We start from the raw sequence: 18878 nt of genomic DNA on the forward strand, positions 1-18878 counted from the left end.
TATGGTAACTCAGATAACCACTCTGTACAATTGTAGTGAGCAGATTAGCATCTCAGAATGCAAAACACATCAAATCTTGAGGGAGCTGGGTTACAACAGCAGAAGACCACATAGGGCACTTTATTAGGACCATAGTGTTCCTAATAATGTGCTCAATGAGTGTATGTTTATAATAATGCAAAAACGTAATACACTATATCTGTGTTTTGTGGAAACTTTTGCATAGAAACTTACATTATATTCACATTTAATTATTTAGCAGACACTTTTATCCATAGTGATTTCCAAATGAAGAAAAGCACAAGCAATTTATCACACAGGAGACAATATTAGCAAAGGCACAATACATTTAACAATACAGTAATAATTTAACAATACATTAACAATACAGAATTTAACAGTACAGTAAGTAAATTTAACAATGCAATAACAATACAGAATTGAAGAATACAGTAACAGTTGTCAGAATTTTCATATTGCATTACAGTATACGCCACTGTACAGTAACATCTTGATGTTGACAACGAAGCATTAAATGAAATGCTACCATATTCACATTAGAAGAAACTTTGCTCTGGACAACTACAAACAAAGTATTTGTTTGTAATTATGTAAGTATCAAAGGTTTTTTTGGGGGGGTGAAATATTTCACAGTTCTTTTGAGTCATGCCGTTTAAGTTTACAGTAAACTCAAGTGTTACTGAGCACAGAGTCATAGAATCTGTTCTGTATACACTTATTGTGTTTAATGAGGCTGTTCTCGAGTTTCCATTGTGAAATTTTTACCTGCACTGTTTATTGAGAGCATCAACAAGCTGCTTTGAGGAACATGTCTTCTTCTGTGCACTCTGACCTCTGTCTTGTGTTACAGTCAGGCTGTGGGCAGAAGGAATTATAGGCTCACCGAAAGCTCTCATGAGGAAGAACCCTGCAACCAAAATGTCAGCATGTCTGCCCATGTGCCAAGCTGCAGTGACTAGCACAAATATGCAAACTTTTTGGGGTTGAATTGTGACACTATGCCGCCGTGATCAGAGACTGTTATGGCTAGATCTAAAGGTTGGATATGTGCAGCATGTGGGTTTAGTGTGATATAGTGTGTGACAAAATAACTGATCATTGTGTCTAAAATGTTAGTTAATATTAACTTCTTATTTACTGCCTTATGCTTATGACCGAATCACAGCCGTGCTGATATTCAGTACAAAAGCACTCTAGCTTACAGTATATTGCTTAAATCTATTTCTGATATGAAAAATATTGTGCAACTTTCAATAAGAAGAATTTTTCCCAGCAGATTTGCCTTGTAACCAAATATTACCATTTTCTGTATCGAGTACTGTTGTATACTTTCCTTGTTTCTATGCCAAGATTGTCTATAAAAAGGGACTTTTTGAAAAGCCATTTCTCTGAATAGAAGATTTTCCATCGAACCATGTATTCAGGGGTAAACTTCCACACAAAATTCCAGCAATGCCACTTATGATCAAATTGATTTGGAGAGTTAACAACAACTTGACTGAAAAGATGTGTCTCTGTGAAAAAGCAAGCAATAAGAGGAGACAAAGACAGTAAAATTGGGAGAGTGTGGGAGGGGTTTTTGTGAGACAGAGTAGTTTATGTAGTGCATTTGTATGTGCACATTTTCAAACAACCCATAATTGCGAGAATAATGTGAAAAGCACATCAAATTCAATTGAGCTACTCTGTCCATTATCCCTTTGGTCTGTCTTTGCTCATTCTCTGCTGATCTGTTTGCCTGGAGTGCAGTCCTCCTTCCTCTCTCTTAAGCCCCAATTTATCATTCTGTTTCTCTTTTCTCCGCTCCTCTGTTCTTGTATCCCTGTTGTTGCCTTAGGCTCCATGCTTGTCACACCCTGACACAAGAATCAAAGTGTTCTTCTAACCTCTGCTCTTTGATTTTCATCATTTTATCATTACATCACTTTATCATCCCGTCATCTAAGTATAGATCTGATGATATTGTTCCCAAAAGAGTGAAAAGCATAAAATTAAGACACTGAGTCAGGATTAGAAAAATAAACCAGGGCTTGGGACAAAACTGTTACAGAAAGTGATAGTTATGCCTGAGAAATTGAAAATGTGGCCATTAAAATGCCTCAAACCTGAATTCCTCTATTTTTTTTAATCTGTTTTATAATAATATTCTATTTAGGTTTTAATGCCTCTGCAGACACTGCAGTGACCTGGCTGTAGCTGTCAGATATCTGTGAATGACAACAAAATACCCTCTTAAAGGAAAAGACAAATAATTTCCCTTAATACATTTTTTTTTTGGACATAAATCACTCCACTTCTGCAGAAAATCACCCAAATTTTAGATCACTACAACATCCAGGGTCAAGCTAAGGCTCTGATGTTTTCAAAGAGCAAAGCCTGGACCGTGAAAAGGTGACAGAGAAGGTTTCAATTACTAAAATGTTCTCCTGTCCTGGCTGAGAGACCAATAGTAAAAGTATGTTTCGCAACTCTATACCACCTACAACAGAGGCTTGACTGCAAGACTGACTATCAGTCTGCCTCATCTCTGGTGTTGTGGTTACTCACAAAAATGCTATGCTAGGACTAAATTCCCAACAGCAACCTCTTCACAATATCAGCACTGCTGTTTTCCTTGAAAACTGATCTTAACTGATTGTATTTTTCCCTTTTTTGAGAGGATTCTATGAAAACTGTACTGCACTGCATTGCAGGCATCAAAGAAAAGCATTGCTCATAGTTGGTGTCTGTGTGGACTTTGAATTGCAAAGAGTCACTGCTGGTGTTATGGGATTAGCAGTTTAATGCTTTGCTGTGCTGTGCTGTCATGACCCAGAAATAGCATAAAGTTATAGAGTAATGACACAGCTGAACATCAGTCCTGTACTACCCTATCTTTCTTAAGTAAATGGGTGGCTCAAACATAAAAGTCCCACCCTTCTCTCTCTCTCTCTCTCTCTCTCTCTCTCTCTCTCTCTCTCTCTCTGTTTCTTTCATCACTTTGCCCTACTCCATCTCCCATAGCCTTTCCTCTTGTTGGGTTGATAACACAGGCTAATCTCTCTTGTGCACTCCACTGTCAGCCTAATAAAGCAGTTGTTTTGCACCAGCTATCCTTAGAATGCCTGTTTGGAACTCTGTGTGCACTGAAAGACTATTATTATGAATGGGGCACAGATGCATGCTTAAACTGGTGACAGGGCTGGGATCATACCAACATGTCACTGCCCTAAGAGAAACCCCTCTCCCAGTCACAGGAAATCTGAAAATCTGCTGGCAATTTACCTTTTTCCTTTTCTTTTCTTACTGATTTTTTTTTCTCTCTCTTTTTACAGCACTTATTACAAATTCACACGCCCAATTTTTGTGCTGTAATTTGCAACAGTTATTAATGATTAAAAATTAATTTAAAGATTCACTGGATTATTTTAGTGTAGTCAAAATGTTTAATTAAAACACGTATTTTAGGCTGAATCTCTGTTATTTAAGGCATAATCATACTTTTTAATCATTTGAAAATTATAAATTGTGATAAAGATAAAACAAATTACGAAAAACAAAACCTCTGCTGGCCGTTCGTGCTTACTCCAGCACCAATTTACCACGTTTGGGAAAGGAGAGAGGGGAGGGGCGGACGGTCAACTTTTGTGCAAATATAACAGCCAAGTCTCTGCCATCCGCATCAAATTTCTTGCGGCAATAAGGACAGGGGGAGCGCACTGCTGCGCGTGTGTATGTGAAAGAGCGAGTGTGTGAAGCAGTTTGAAAGCAGAGGGCGAAGGAGCTGTACCGACCTGAGGCGGACTGAAGAGAGTGCAAAGACATAAAGCTACGCGACGTGAAAGAAAGCCGATAAGAGGCAACTATGGAAAGAACGATGTCGGGGCTTCTAGCGGTTTGCTGCACCTTGCTATTGCTGCAGGGTAAGTTAAAATGATAATAGCCTACAACCTTAATGATTTTAGCCTACTTAAAAACAAATACAATAAAAATACAGCCTAGCCCAGCCAAGTTTGACCTGCTCCGGCTCTTTGCAGGTACATTTATGTAAACCCCAAGATTTTGTATTTATTTATTTATTTATTTATTTTGATTTTTATTTGATTTTTTACTATCTAATTTGTGAGTGTAATTTTATATTGCTTGTTTGAATGTGGAGTAAATGTCTTTGTTAGATAGGCGCAGGTTACTTTGCTGTAGGTAACAACAACAACATGTTCCCGCACGCTGTGCGGAAGGTAAAAGAGTTGCATACAAGTTAAAAGTGTATCAAGATAATATGTAACATCAACCCTTCTAAAATAACTTTTCGGACAAAGTTTAGGGAAGCACATCTTAAGGGTCCGTTCCCACCGAACTCGTCATTGCGCAAAGCTAGACGCAGTGCAACGAACGCAGGTGTCTCGAGACGCGTTTTTAACAGTTGAAGTTCTTTTAACCTGACCCGGCGTCTTAAAAACGCGGTGCTCCTGCGCGAGACGCAGGTCAACTTTAAAATACGTTCGTCTACCGCATATCTACATAGGAAAACAATTGAAAAACAGTGCAGATGGACGCATAACGTGTTCGGTGTGAACGGCCCCTAACACGCTTCCTTGAATCAAAGAGGTTGTGATCTTTTTTGTTTCTGTTTTGTGGCGGTCTTTTGAGGGTATGTGGCTTATGTTTAAGTCAGGGAATGGTTCAAGTGTTAACAACCCGGACAAATCTTGGTCTTGGAGGAGGGGAAGGACGGTTCTGCTCCGCGCTCCAGTGCACTTGAGAGCGAAGAGAGAGTGGCAGTGTAACAGCGCTGCGCGCGGACGGTAGCCAGACAGACGCGCTTCCTTTCATGTGCGTTCAAGTGTGCTCAGGACAGGCTACCACCTCTCTCACATATGGGTGGATGTGTTGAATTATTATCACCTTTTAAGCCGCTCTGGTTCGTTTTTAGAGTTGCTCTGCAGAACGACTTAAATGTAAAGTGTACTGTGTAACATGCAGATAACTCTTAACTGCATATATTTACACTTTGAATCCTCTGTCTCCAAATTTTAATTTATGACTGATAACATTAGTCTAATATAGATAATTTGCATAGTTTCAACTTTAACATAAACGGATGAGTAGCATTCTCGCTGCTCTTGTATCCACCCCTTTAAAAAAAACCTACCAGACAAGCATTGCTCTCCATTCCAGCGGTATCGCTTTTTATCTTCCTATCTCCTCATAAGACTTTCAATCCCCTCCCCTATCAAGTCTATATTCTTTTCTAGCATTCTCACCTCCTTTCAATAGCACGGCTATCTGCAGGCTTTTGTATCCAACTATCTTGTCCCAATGCACCCTACCTTTCTTCTGTTGCTTGAGGAAAAAAATATGTAGCTACAGACTCTGCTCATATCCAGAGCGCGTAAGTATGTGTGGAGCATCAGAAAGATTAAATGTTTCTTCTGATGAGCCAGCTTAGGTCTCTAGGGTCCTGCATAGGTTTTAAAACCCTGATCAGTGTGAACTTGAAGCCTCTGTTGCTCTTAAAACCGGCTGCCTCTGGTGAGAAGTCTAAAAAGCAAGTCCTCAGAGTTCTTTATCTCTATTTCTCTCTCTCTGTCAAACATAAATAATTTAAGTTTGATTAAAAATGTATTTTGTGTGAACTTTAATTGGACTGACACAGTTGCGCATCATCCACACTTACTCTCTTTTGCTGCTCGACTGTTTAGAGCTTATTCACAGCAGCGCCATCTTCTGATTTTTGACGGGAATGACAACAAGGCTGTGAGGGGTAGACGTACAGTCTATTCAATGGTTTGTACAGTTTAGTGTTTTTGGATCATTCTGCTGATGAAACATTGAAAAAACATCTTTCCAAGAAATTTCAGTAGACAAAAAAAAAAAAAAAAAAAGTAATTTGTGGAAAATTAGATGTGATCAAGGAGCTTTTTGATAGCTTTATACAGTGCATGTAATTGAAGAAATGGTAAGTCTATCCCTCACAGCCTCATTTTCAAACGATTCTTATAAAAAACCTAAAGATGACACTGCTGTGAATGAGATCTATTGCTGTACTCAAAGGAAGTCTATTCTCTAGCTCATGTTTGAGACATGTAGTGCATGAGACCTGTCCAGCAGTTTCCAGTATGGCAATTATATCACATGACCCATAATAACATCTTGAAGTCAGCAGAACTGAAAATTGCTACACCTTCACAAGCATTGGATGCCAGCTCCTTTTCTTCCAGATTGGAATGCGTCAACAGGAAAACCCATTTTAATGACTTTATCTTCTTTCCGGGCATACATTTCAATTGATTTTGACTCTGTACCATTTAACTGCTAAATGGAAGCTGCTGGAACTCAGCCCGTTCATTTAAATTTGTTGCCAGCCCAGAGGCACACCAGCCTCTGCTACTGCTTTCATATAATTTGTCCTATCTGTTCCATAATGGATGGCTCAGTGATTAGCACATAAAATGGTTCCTGACTGGCCTCATACTTCGGTCACAAGACCTTTTACTGTAACTGCCCTCACTGCCACTTTCAAAGCAATACCCTTTCAGATGGTATTTAGACAGTATTATTTGGTTTTTCAAGCCCCAAGTGTGTATCTTTAGGTGGTATCAGCACACCACCTTGGTGAGGTGTGTGTGGCAGTGTGCGTCTGATCACAGTAAGATGTCAGAAAGTGGCGGAAAAATCGTCAAGACAGCTTGTCAGCTGGGTTTAAGGAGCTGCATAGAAACAATGCGCTTCCCCTCTTTGTCTATCACAAGCTGATTTCCCCTGCCCATTTCCTTGCTTAAATTTATCCTCAGCAGAGCCTCCCCAACCAAAGAGGAATCAAACGCGAGCAGGCACACACATCACCCCCTGCCGCCAGCAGTAATTATTATGGCATTAGAGGCTTCAAATTAAAACCTGCTCTTTATGCTGGGCCAGCAGATGAAAGCCAAATTTGTCTCTGAGGTGGCATCTTGAAGCTCAAAGCTCCTATAGATATTCATCAAACCCATACACACGTACACTTTTCTTAATGGCTCCGTGCACACCTGCACATACAGCTAGACACGTATACCTATTTAAGGTTGCACACCTGCACACAGCCGGCACCAATGCAAGCCCACTGGCAAACACACATTGTGTAACTGTACAAATCCAAGGTGCTAATTTGGCTAGTGATGATGGTGGGTTGAGCAGGAAGTGTGTGATTCAGATCACTGCTGTGGGCCCCAGTTTCTGGTATCAGCTTTGTGATTCATGCCTGTTAGGAGGGGGAAGTCACTGCTTGGAATGAGAAGCATTCAGCAGGGGACAGGTTACATCTCGCACCCTGACTCATCAACCCCCTTGATTCTGTCTCTTTTTCTCTCTTCACTCTTTTTCAGCACAGATGGTCACACATGCTGCCAATGAAAGCTTGTCACGCAACCACAACACACTGGATTTAGTCCAAGATCACAATATGGCACTTCGGTGCTAGACCATAGAGCACTTTTTACACTTAGGCCACATTTGAGTGGTTTAACACCCTCCTGTTTAAAAATGACCTGTAGTGTGTGGAACTTTTAGTGCACCAAAAACTGTTGTATGCCATTTATAGCTTGTATGTAATTACTCAATAACTTAATAACATAACTTAAGTGTTATACCTAAGAAGAAAACCAGAGCCAGCTTCAGTTACACCTAGATGATTCTTTAAACACTAAATGATGTTTTAAAAAAGGTTTGGGCTTGTTTTAATTGCTTTGAAAGCCCTTCATGAAAGCTGGTTTTTGAAAGGTTAGACCCAATGGCAAGCAGTCCTGTTGGCAGCATTTTTCAAGAGTGCTCACTGGCACAAAGCAGCAGCAACCACATGCTGCACTTCAACTTGAAGTGAGCTCAGAAAGAGAGTTACTAAGCAACCTGTCTTTTCATCTTAATATCAAAGCCACAACAGTTCAGACGATGCTGCAGATGTTACGCACCCAGACACAACACACACACATAGACTTTTAATGCTACGGATTAGCTCTGTCTGACTCTTTCTCTGTCTCTATCTCCATCTCTTAGTTTCTCTTTGTTTTCAGAATGGTGGTGCTATGTACCAATCAGTGCGTGACCTTTGATGTATTTGGTGATTTACGGATTCATCTATTGTGTTTAAAATGTAGCTATTGTGCGTGCTCCGGCATATATAATTGTCTCATATACACATACTGAGGTTGACAGGGAGGGCAGATATGCATGTATGTGGACTGGTAGGGGGTGGCAGGAAAGAATTTATTTATGCCGACTCAGTGAGCTGTTTCAGTACCCCTCCATCTCTCTTCTCGTCCTCCCTTCTTCTCTGTCTGCACCCAAACCCTCCCACCAGCCCTTTCGTCTTTCATGAAATCTGGGCCCGGCCCAGTCCTTCAGTGTTCAAACACTCTGCCCACACTACAAAGCATCCGGGCAGGGCAGAGACAGAGATAGAGGAAGCCCAGTAGCCCATTGCCCTTTGATTTCTCCAAGGCTGCATTAGTGGCATAGAAGAAACACAGACATACAAGAGTGTGTTTTGGCTGTTTTCTGTACAGGATGTTGAAGTGGTTTGATACTAAAGTGGGTAGCAGAAGAATATGAGGGATAGTGCTTTGAAGCATAGCCTTGAATATGGGGATATAGTGGTGATAATGGGAGCTTTAGGGGCTCTTTGGGGAGACAAGGTTAAGTGCGGCTGATCCATTTAGCTGTGGAGATCGGCAGGGTGATTGGTCAATGCACATTGGGCATTCCTAATGGATTAAGGGATGATGGGTTCCTTGTGGGGAAAATAGTGCTTTTTATAGAGGAACATAGGTCATACTACCACCACAATTCTGAAAAAGTTGGGACAGTATGAAAAATGGTAATAAAAACAAAAAGGGATGATTTGTAAATTATATTCACCCTTTTCTATATTGAAAGCACTACAACTACACATTATATGATGATTTTCCTTGTGAATTTATTTGTTTTTTGAAAATGTACAGTAATTTCACGCTCCAAAAAAATTGGACTATGTATCATCGCCATTTCTTCTAATAACACTTAATAAGAATTTAGGCACTGAAGACACAAGTTTGTTAAGTTTAGAAAGTGGAATTTTCCCCCATTCATCCATTATGTAAGTCTTTAGCTGCATAATTGTACGAGGTCTTCGTTGCCGTATGGCGTGCTTCATAATGCGCCACACATTCTCAATTGGAGATGGTCAGGACTGCATGCAGGCCAATCTAGTACAACACTCTCTGCTTCACGGCCATGCACTTGTAATCCGGGCAGTATGTGGTTTGAAGTTGTCCTGCTGGAAAATGCAGGAATGTCCCTGGAAAAGACGGTGCTGGATGGCAGTATATGTTGCTCCAAAATTTGTACATATCTGTCTGCATTCATGGTGTTCTCATAGATGTGCAAGTTACCCATGCCATGGACAGTGACACACCCCTGACCCATACAGACACTGGCTTTTGGACCTGATGCTGATAACAGCTTGGATGGCCCTTTTCCTCTTTGGCCCGGATAACACAACAGCTTTGTTTTTCAAAAGCTTTTTGAAATGTGGACTCTTCAGACCAAAAAAACACAGTTCCACTGTTCTACTTTCCATCTAATGGGGCTTTTCCACTGCACGGTACAGCTCAACTCAACTCGATTCTGCTCGCTTTTTGGGGGTTTTCCACTGTGGATAGTACCTGGTACCTGATACTTTTTTTAGTACCACCTCGGTCAAGGTTCCAAGTGAGCCAAGCCGATACTAAATGTGACATCAAAACCCTGCAGATCACTGATTGGTCAGAGAGAATCGTCACTACCAGCATCACTAGATTTGCGACACGGGACATCAACCCTCTAGTTTTAAAGTTAGCAACAGCGACAACAATATCATTTGTTCACGCGACTTTCGAATTGTAAAAAGAAATGGCTGTGCGCAAAGCCACACCGTGGTCAATAAACAAGGTGCAGACGTTCCTCTCGTTAGCGACGAACGAAACGACGCAAAACGAAAAAGTCTTTCAAGAAGTGTCTCAGCTGTTGGCCGCACACGGCTACCACCGGACCAACCAACAGTGTAGGGAAAAGTAAAAAAAAACTTAAAAATGACTACAGAACCATCAAGGACCACAACAGCCGGAGTGGTTCAAACAGAAGAAAGTGGAAGTGGTTCGACCAAATGGACGCTATCTATGGCAATAAACTGGCGAGCAATGGGAGGGAGAGTGCCCTGGGCTCGGCGTTGTTGGAATCCACGATGGAGGATGGTAAGTTTTATTACGTTAACTCTATATTCTGCTTGAAAGCTTCACTTTATTTAGTTGACCAGCTACTGGAAAGCTTGCTTCTAAAACAACCAGGCCAATTTAACTGTTACACTTGTGTAAAATCGCCATGCAACAACGGCTTTATGCAGCACAATGAGCTAGTAGCTAACAGCTAGCGGTCGTGTTATTGTTTATGGTCAGTAATGTTTGTGTCGCGTTTAAGATGATGTCACGGCAGCAGAGGCGGCGCAACTATGACGATCAGCCTATAATCCCACCCACGTTGAGGCGGCACTAAACTGCAGTGGAAAAGCAAGCTCAGAAAAGTAAAGCGAGCAGAGTCGAGTCGAGTCGAACCGTAACATGCAGTGGAAAAGTGCCATAAGATGAGGCCGAGCCCAGAGAAGTTGGCAGAGCTTCTGGACAGTGTTGATGTAGGGCTTCTGCTTTGCACAGTAAAGTCTTAACTTGCATCTGTGGATGCAGCAGCTAGTGGTGTTGACGAACAAAGGTTTACTAAAGTTATCCCAAGCCCATGTTCATGATATCCATTACAGATGAATGATGTTTTTTAAGTCAGTGACGTCTGAGGGATCAGAGATCACGCACATTCAGAAGTGGTTTTCGTTTTGCCCTATACGCACCCAGATTTGACCATATTCCTTGAATCTTTTAACTATATTGTGTACTGTAGAGGGTGAAATGCCCCAAATCCTTCCATTTTGTCTTTACGGAACATTGTTCTCAAAGTGCTGGATTATTTGCTGAAGAATCTGTTGGCAAATTAACAAGTCTCAAATGATCCTTGCTCTTGAAGGACTAGGCTGTTTTTGGAGGCTCCTTATATACTATGACACGATTGCCTCACCTGTTTAACATCTCTGGTTTCATCTCTTGTTATTTTAACTCGTCAAATTTTTATTAGTCTTAAATTGCCCCTGTCTCAACTTTTTTGGAGCGTGTTGCAATCATCTGATTTGAAATTATTGTACATTTTCAAAAAACAAGGAAATTCACAAGGAAAAACATCATATAATGTGTAGTTGTAGTGCTTTCAATATAGCAAAGGGTGAATATAATTTACAAATCACTCCTTTTTGTTTTTATTAGCATTTTTCATACTGTCCCAACTTTTTCGGAATTGGGGTTGTATACTATTGGCCATCTTGTAGTACACTGCAGCATTTCCCTTAGCTCTATTAGACCCTTATCGATCTGGAGATGGGCATTAGTTGTTCTGAATTGATTTGTTTATCCTAACAGTGTTTAGGGTTTGGCTAAGAGTTTAGACTTTATAAACATAAAGATTTAGCTGGGGCTTTGTGTTAGGGGTTAAACTAAGGGAAAATCGTAAGAACGGTCATTCAAAACCCTGATGTTTCTCTTTTTTCCATGGTACACAATGGTGATTTTAATATTAAAATCATGGTTAGGTTTAGGGTTTGGCTAAGAGGTTAGACTTTGTGGTTAGGTTTAGGTTTGGGCTAGGGGTTAAACTTAGGAAAAATCATAATAACATGATTAGTATATTTTTCTCTGTATGATTTTGTATGATTTTACCATCTCTTACTATTATTTAGACTTGTCATGAGACCGTATTGGGTCAGAGTGTTGGTTGCCTGGTTTCAGAGGGGTTTTGCACTCTTTTCAGCTGGTCAGGCTTGGAGACCAGCTGGCCAACCAGCTAAACCAGCTGAAGCCTAACTTGGCCAGGCTGGGAGGTGAGCGAGACCAACTTAAACCAATTAAGACCAGCAAAACAGATTAGGTTGGTTTGAGATTCATTTTTAGAAGGGATGATAACATGAAAACAAGATGTAAAAGTATGTCAACGGGAAGTATTTATTGTAAGCCAAATCCCCAAACCTTACCATGATTTTAATAGAAACATAACTTTTGTGTACCACAGAAGAAAGAAAATATTGGCATTTGGAATAAGATGAGGACAGGTTATTGAAATACAGCACAGTCATTTGTTTTGCATAAATAAATATGGAATGAGTAATGAAATTTGTTCACAGACGTTTCCTTTCTTAAAATAAAGTCTTAGATATGAGGCTGCTTGAATTTGAAGCCTGTATTGTATTGATTTGAAATTGTGTTTGCTGATTGGTCTAATGGGAATAAAAGTCAAACCTTTTAATTAGAACCAAGTCATATGATATCTTGCAATTTCACCCTCTCGTAAAAATTATTGAGTTGTCATGAGACTATGTTGGTCTGACCAGACTGGGAGACTAGCTAAGACCAGCAAACCAGCTAAGGCTGGTTTAAGATGTTTTTTTTTTCCCCCTAGCAGGGATTGATTTCATATCACTTCTCAGTTGGACTTCCATAACACCTGGTTTAAACGGTGCCAGCTTCACCTGAAATGACTGAAAACACACAGTCGTGTTGAAAAAGTGCTTGTTTAAGAACTCTTCAAACATCCCTTTCCTCACGCAGACTGTGCCCATTGTCCTCATCCTATCAGCTGGTAAACATTCCCTGGAGAACAGTCTTCTGACGCAGGGGAGAGAAAAGCTTTTATAGCCCTCAGCTTATGGCTGTTTGGTTAGTCGAATGCACCCCCGGGCTGAGGTATTCACTGCCCCGCACTTGAGAGTCTTCTCAAGATGTGCTCTCGCTGTAGATAACACACATTCACAAAAATGTTTTTACAAAGCCTGACATTAAGTTTGAACTCATTCCAACTGAAAATGCACCAATAAAAAACATTTGTAAAGTAAAAAAAAAAAAAAAACACAAACACACATAGTTTGATTAAAAGGATGGTTCACCTCTTTTCAAACCCGTATTACTTTCTTTCATACATGGAACACAAATGGAGATGTTGGGCAGAATATTAGATTCAGTCTCCATTTACTTTGACTGTTTAGTAAAAATATGCTATGAAAGGGAATGGTGACTTAGTCTAACATCTAATTTTGTGTTCCATGTAAGAAAGAAAGGCATATGGGACAAAAAAAAGGGTGAGTAAAATATATTATTATTATTATTATTATTATTATAATTATACTATTACTATTCCTTTAAAAAAAAAAAAAGGCAAACTTTCATGATCTTCCTTGAACATACACACATACACCCTCACATACTACTTTATGTATCCACAAATTAAATATTTTGTTTTGAGCACCTGGTGTTTGCGGATGGATAATAGTTCAGCCGAAACTGGAGGTGCAGGTGTTGTGTATGTGTATGTGTATGTGTATGTGTGTGTGTATGTGTTTGTGTTTCTACTTGGCTGTGATTTATCTGCCACAATCTCCTTTCCAATCTTTCTTCCTCAATTTACACAGCATGTGCCTTGACCATGAAGGACAATTATTTTCCCCTTGTAACACTATTTTGCTGTTTTTTAATCTGGTTAATGGTTAGCCAGGCACTGTTAACCTCTTCAGCGAAAATGGTCACTGGTTGATGAGCCGCTTTGTTGCTTTAATAGTGCTTGACCCATGGAGCAATGTAGGGCCCTCCAGTGAATTTAAAATGTCCTCACAGGGAGGAGTGGAAGGAGAGTTCTGCCAAACAGAAAATGGATTAGATTAGTGCATTTGTGAGTATGTGTGGGTCCAAGGCACATTACATAAGTCCATTTGAAAATGAATTATGCTGCAAAAGAGCATGTTAGTTTCTCTCCATGTAAATCTGTTTATGAAATAACCACATTTGCTGGATTTGAAAAGAACATTGCCTCGTCAGAGGGTTTGTGTGTCAAAGAGACAGTCTAGAATGGGTTGGAAAATCTACAATTGGGGGTTCCCCGTTCTCAGACTCAGATTGGGTGACAGATCGCATTTCACTCTGAAGACACATGATCAGGTGATTACCTGCAGGAGAAAAACGCTTTTCGTTTTACCAAACCTCATCCCCCACAACCTGCTCTGCATATCTGTAACATGTACTTCACTGTCCCGTAACTTAATTTCTTTGTTTGAAATCAATTTAAATTTGTAAAAAGGACAACTTGGGACAACTTTAATAATTTTCATTGGCTATAACCAGATGAACTTGTGATGTCAGCTTCCCAGAATGCACCGCAGCATGATTAAAAATTGTTAATTAATCTCTTAATATTTGCTTTTTATTGCAGTATTTGCATTGGTGGTGTTGTGTTTGTTGTCCCTTTGGGTTTTTTTTGTCATGTGAGTGCATCTGTTTCTAAAAGTATGATTGTTGATTGTCAGTATAATTGTGGTTAGTTTGTTGGATGTTAAGGACCCCACATGCCTGGTTGGAAAGCTTGACTTAAAACTCATAGGCAAAATGTCATCCTCTATTGCCGAGACTACAAACTTACAGCTTTTTACACTTACAACAAAAAATGTTTTATAATAAAAAAAATGGAAATGGCATAAATTAAGTTGCATCAACGTAATTAATAAGATGACTTTGACACATTTTTATGTAGTAGATATGACAAAATTTACTTAGGTTTGTTTAACAAGACTTGTTCAAATTAATTAAAATAAATATGTTTTTGTTGAACATTTTTTATATAATTGCATGAAAAGTTTTTAAAAGTTCATTGAATGTTTTTATTTTTTGAGTGTGTGTGACATGACTTTAAAATTGACCAGCACTAAAAGAAGTCTACATTTAGCAAGGAGCTGGAGCTTTAAATAACAGATCTCTCTCTCTCTCTCTCTCTCTCTCTCTCTCTCTCTCTCTCTCTCTCTCTCTCTCTCTCTCTCTCTCTCTCTCTCTCTCTCTCTCTCTCTCTCTCGCTTTTCCTTATTCCTTCCCTTCCTCCTCTTCGACACCTATCCTGAAACCCTTCATCCCTTTGATTTAGATTGGCGAGCATAGTGTTTGAGTTTGTGGTTAATGAGTGTCTCAGGCTGATAGTTAATCAGGAAGGTGGTCTGACAGACCCTGAGGACCTTAGTGCCAACTTTAATTCTGTTGCCTTTCTGATTGACACTCAGCCTGATAATCATATTCAGGCCCGCAGGGCTTCAGCTCGCATTGGTTTACCCTAGCATAATCTCAACCAATCAGGGATTTCCTTGCACAATATTCCAGCATGACTGACAGCTAGCATGACTAAATTTCCTATTGAGTTTCAGGGACTGTATCTTGTCACTTCATAAGTTGTAGCCATCCATTTGCTCTGAAATGAAATCTTATTAATAGCCAGTAATCAGTTTTGAATGTAATTTTAGTTTTTAATACAAGTCACAGAGAATGTAGATGAAGTTTGTAAGATTCACTTTATGCTTCTACTCCATTGGGAGTGACACATTATTAGATTATGATATGCACGTTTATTGAGTTTGGAGTACTAAAATGTAGCACAAATGAAAATCCAGATGAAAATGTTATGTAAGAGAAATGGGCTTTGTGCAATCAAATTAGGCTTTTGTGAGGCTCAGTAATTCCTTGTTTGCTTTCTTTTCCTAGAAGAGTCAAATCTCTCTTAAAAGGCAATTATATAGACAACAGTGGCATTTGGCTTATGGTGGATTAGTTTAGTTTGTTAGAGAGACAGAAGCTTATGAAATGGTTCTGCACTGAAACACACAGAGCTTTTACTCTTTAAGACAGACTTAATTAGACAGTGATTTTAGGAAGAGGTCAACATGCGTTGGTAGATAGAATCTGTTGGGCATATGTTTTAGGCAGTTTGTTGGAGTTGTTGGTGTCTTTGGGCCTTCTGGTCCGCCGTACGGGGTGTGAAACGACCATTGAGCGAGGGCAGTGGCAGCTGCCACTCCCCACCTCAGATGAAAATTTTTGGGATGGCGGTCAGTCTGACCCCCAGTCTCCTGTCAAGTAACCATAGTGACGAGCACGTGGAATTCCCTTGTCAATTAAGAGTTAGAGTAGGAGTTATAGAGGGCGTGTGGGCACATATTGACTGTTATTGACTCTCTCCATTGACTGATGGAGGAAGAACATGGGACACATGTTCATTAAAATCATCCACTCTGAATCAGATGGGAGCTTTTTCCCTCCCTCCCTGTCTCTTTGAAACAGTGCTTGTGTTGATCTCTTTTGAGTGTGATACTGTATCTCATTCGGCTAAGGGCAACTTTCTCACACTACACTGCCCTTTCCTTTGTCCTTCATTCATTCTCTCTCGCTTTGTTTACATGCCTCTTTTTCATTTGGGAAAAGCCCCTTCCTTCCCTCTTTTCTCATCTTTTTCCTTTCTCTTTCTAAACAGTGACATCATACAACAGTAAGTTAGTGAAAGTCATTAAATAACAATCAATATTACACTACTGATAATACTTGATTGTGATTGGTCAATCGTGGAATTCTGCGTTAAAATATTTTATATATTTGTATAAACTATAATAACCTCTAATCTGTATTTTTAAGCATTGCCCCTGTCAACTCATCTTCTACACTGTGCTAGATTCATGTCTCTCGTATCACTCAGAGATCTCTTTCTTCTAACATAATAGAATAATTTAAACTTAAATCAGTATTTCATGTCTAATTATAAATGTATTTTGTAAACAGCCATGTAATATCACAAAATGAACCCCAGGATTGTACAAGACCCCTTCACTTTGTTCCAGGGTCCTTCACTGAAAAAAGTGGTAACCTTCAATTACTACCCTAAAGAGCTATTTTAACTTGATCTAACCCTTAAAATTAGTTTTTTATTTATTTATTTATTTTTTGTAACCTAATTCAACCTGTCAGGTTGATTTCAGACCATTCAAAGCATTTAGATATTACGCATTTTTTAGGTTACATTTTTTTACAACGTGGGGCTGTGTTACAGATAGGACTGGGTATTAATACAGATTTTCCAATTAGATTCGATTCCAGTTCACAAGCTCTCGATTCGCTTCCATATCGATTCATCGGTATATTTCAGTTATAATGTCCCTTTTGCTTACATATGAAAGAAATTCTCTCCCAGCTAATGCAGTTAATTATACAGGGGATCCTCTAGCAAAGTACATTATGAAAATATTAATTTTACTTATTGATATTTTATTAGTTTTTCATCATTTTGGTCACATTTTGGCTTTTTAAAAATGAACAAATCTTATGTATTCAATCATAAAATAAGATATTATATTTCATAAATTATTTTTTGTTACACGTTTATTATTTAATTGCATAATTTGTACTATTTACAAGTATTTACATCTATTTGTTGAACATATGCTAAAACCAGGACTGTCTCTTTAACAAAACCAGCATTTCTGTAAAGAGCATCTGTAGATGAGCGCATGTTAATGAAAGAGACTAATGGCTTATCTCATCTGTCCCATTAGTTATTGGAATTAAATGTTTATATTTTGTTGTTTTTGATTAACAACTGAATGTAGAGAACAGAAAGGGTATTAAAAGAGACATTCGTTTAATGACATATGGGTCGTGTGGATCTTGTCTTTGGACATGTGGAACCATTTTTACTCTCAAAACACGTGAAAGGATCTTGCTGGTGATTACGCCACTCTTATATTACACTATTAATGAGTGAAATGTAAACATTTACCAGCCAGTTGCAAAATATATACATTTCAGTCACACAGCGCAAAATTTGGTTGCAAATGCAAAGAATCAATATCGGGGGCCTGGGTAGCTCAGCAAGTAAAGACACTGACTACCACACCTGGAGTCGCAAGTTCGAATCCAGGGCATGCTGAGTGACTCCAGTCAGGCTTCCTAAGTAACCAATTGGGCCAGTTGCTAGGGTGGGTAGAATTACATTGGGTTAACCTCCTCGTGGTCGCTATAATGTGACTCTCGCTCTCAGTGGGGCACGTGGTGAGTTGCGTGTGGATGCTGCGGAGAATAGCATGAGCCTCCACATGTGCTAGGTCTCCACGGTAATGCGCTCATCAAGCCAAGAGATAAGATGCATGGATTGACTGTCTCAGACAAAGAGGCAATCATCTTCTGCCACCCGGATTGAGGTGAGTCACTACGCCACCATGAGGACCTAGAGAGCATTGGTAATTGGGCATGAAAAAAAAAGAAAAAAAAAAGAAACAATATCATTCAAATGAAGATTGCGATGCATTAGAAAATCTGTATTTTTAGCCACCCCTAGTTACAGAAGCAGCTTATTTTAAGACTTAATTTAACAATTGACAAGATAAATAAAACATTTATCCTAGCTGAAATTATCATGGTTACTAACAGGTAGGATTCTAGAGTTAGGTTGTTTCTGTAATACGGTCCCTGATCACCCTGTCTTTGTTTATTTTGCGATATTGACCTTACTTATAATCTGCATCATTCAGTAACCTATAACAGGCCCAATAAGTTCTTTATTTCTTTCTTTTATGATCCAACCAATCCATCTGTATCTTTTTCGTTTTCTGTCTTGCATGTACACAGACTTACATGCGGCCACACGCACACACGCTGGCTCTTGTACCTGTGTAGCAGTTAAAGGACAAGGCTACATTGTTAAGACATTCCTTGGGCTGCTGGAATGCAGGTATTATTGCAGAGTGATTAGACACAGTGAGAGAGGGAGTGCATAGAGGAGGGGGGAGTGATAGAAAAAAAAGAGAGAGAGACGGACTAAACTAGGAGGAAAATGAGGGGAGAACGGAGTGATGGAGTGGGACAGATTGAGGTAAAGAAAGAGAAAAAATGCAGGAGGAGAAGGAGGCTTTGTTTTTCAGGACTTAGAGAGCAGGAGAGGATTCT

At 39.5% G+C, this 18878-nt stretch overlaps 1 protein-coding gene across 2 annotated transcripts in view; it reads left to right on the plus strand.

Annotated features, from left to right (window-relative positions):
* The first annotated feature begins 3659 nt into the window (after positions 1 to 3659).
* Positions 3660 to 18878, plus strand: part of bcam (basal cell adhesion molecule (Lutheran blood group)) — an 86737-nt gene continuing 71518 nt past the window's right edge. The window contains exon 1 of one of the 2 annotated variants that reach the window (XM_051721316.1): positions 3660 to 3923. In XM_051721316.1, coding sequence (XP_051577276.1) covers positions 3866 to 3923 — 58 coding nt within the window. In that variant the 5' untranslated portion in view covers positions 3660 to 3865. The remainder of the gene's footprint in view (positions 3924 to 18878) is intronic. The other variant, XM_051721317.1, reaches the window with a different exon arrangement.

Source organism: Myxocyprinus asiaticus, chromosome 16 (genome assembly GCF_019703515.2).
Source record: "Myxocyprinus asiaticus isolate MX2 ecotype Aquarium Trade chromosome 16, UBuf_Myxa_2, whole genome shotgun sequence".
In the NCBI taxonomy this organism is placed as follows: Eukaryota; Metazoa; Chordata; class Actinopteri; order Cypriniformes; family Catostomidae; genus Myxocyprinus; species Myxocyprinus asiaticus.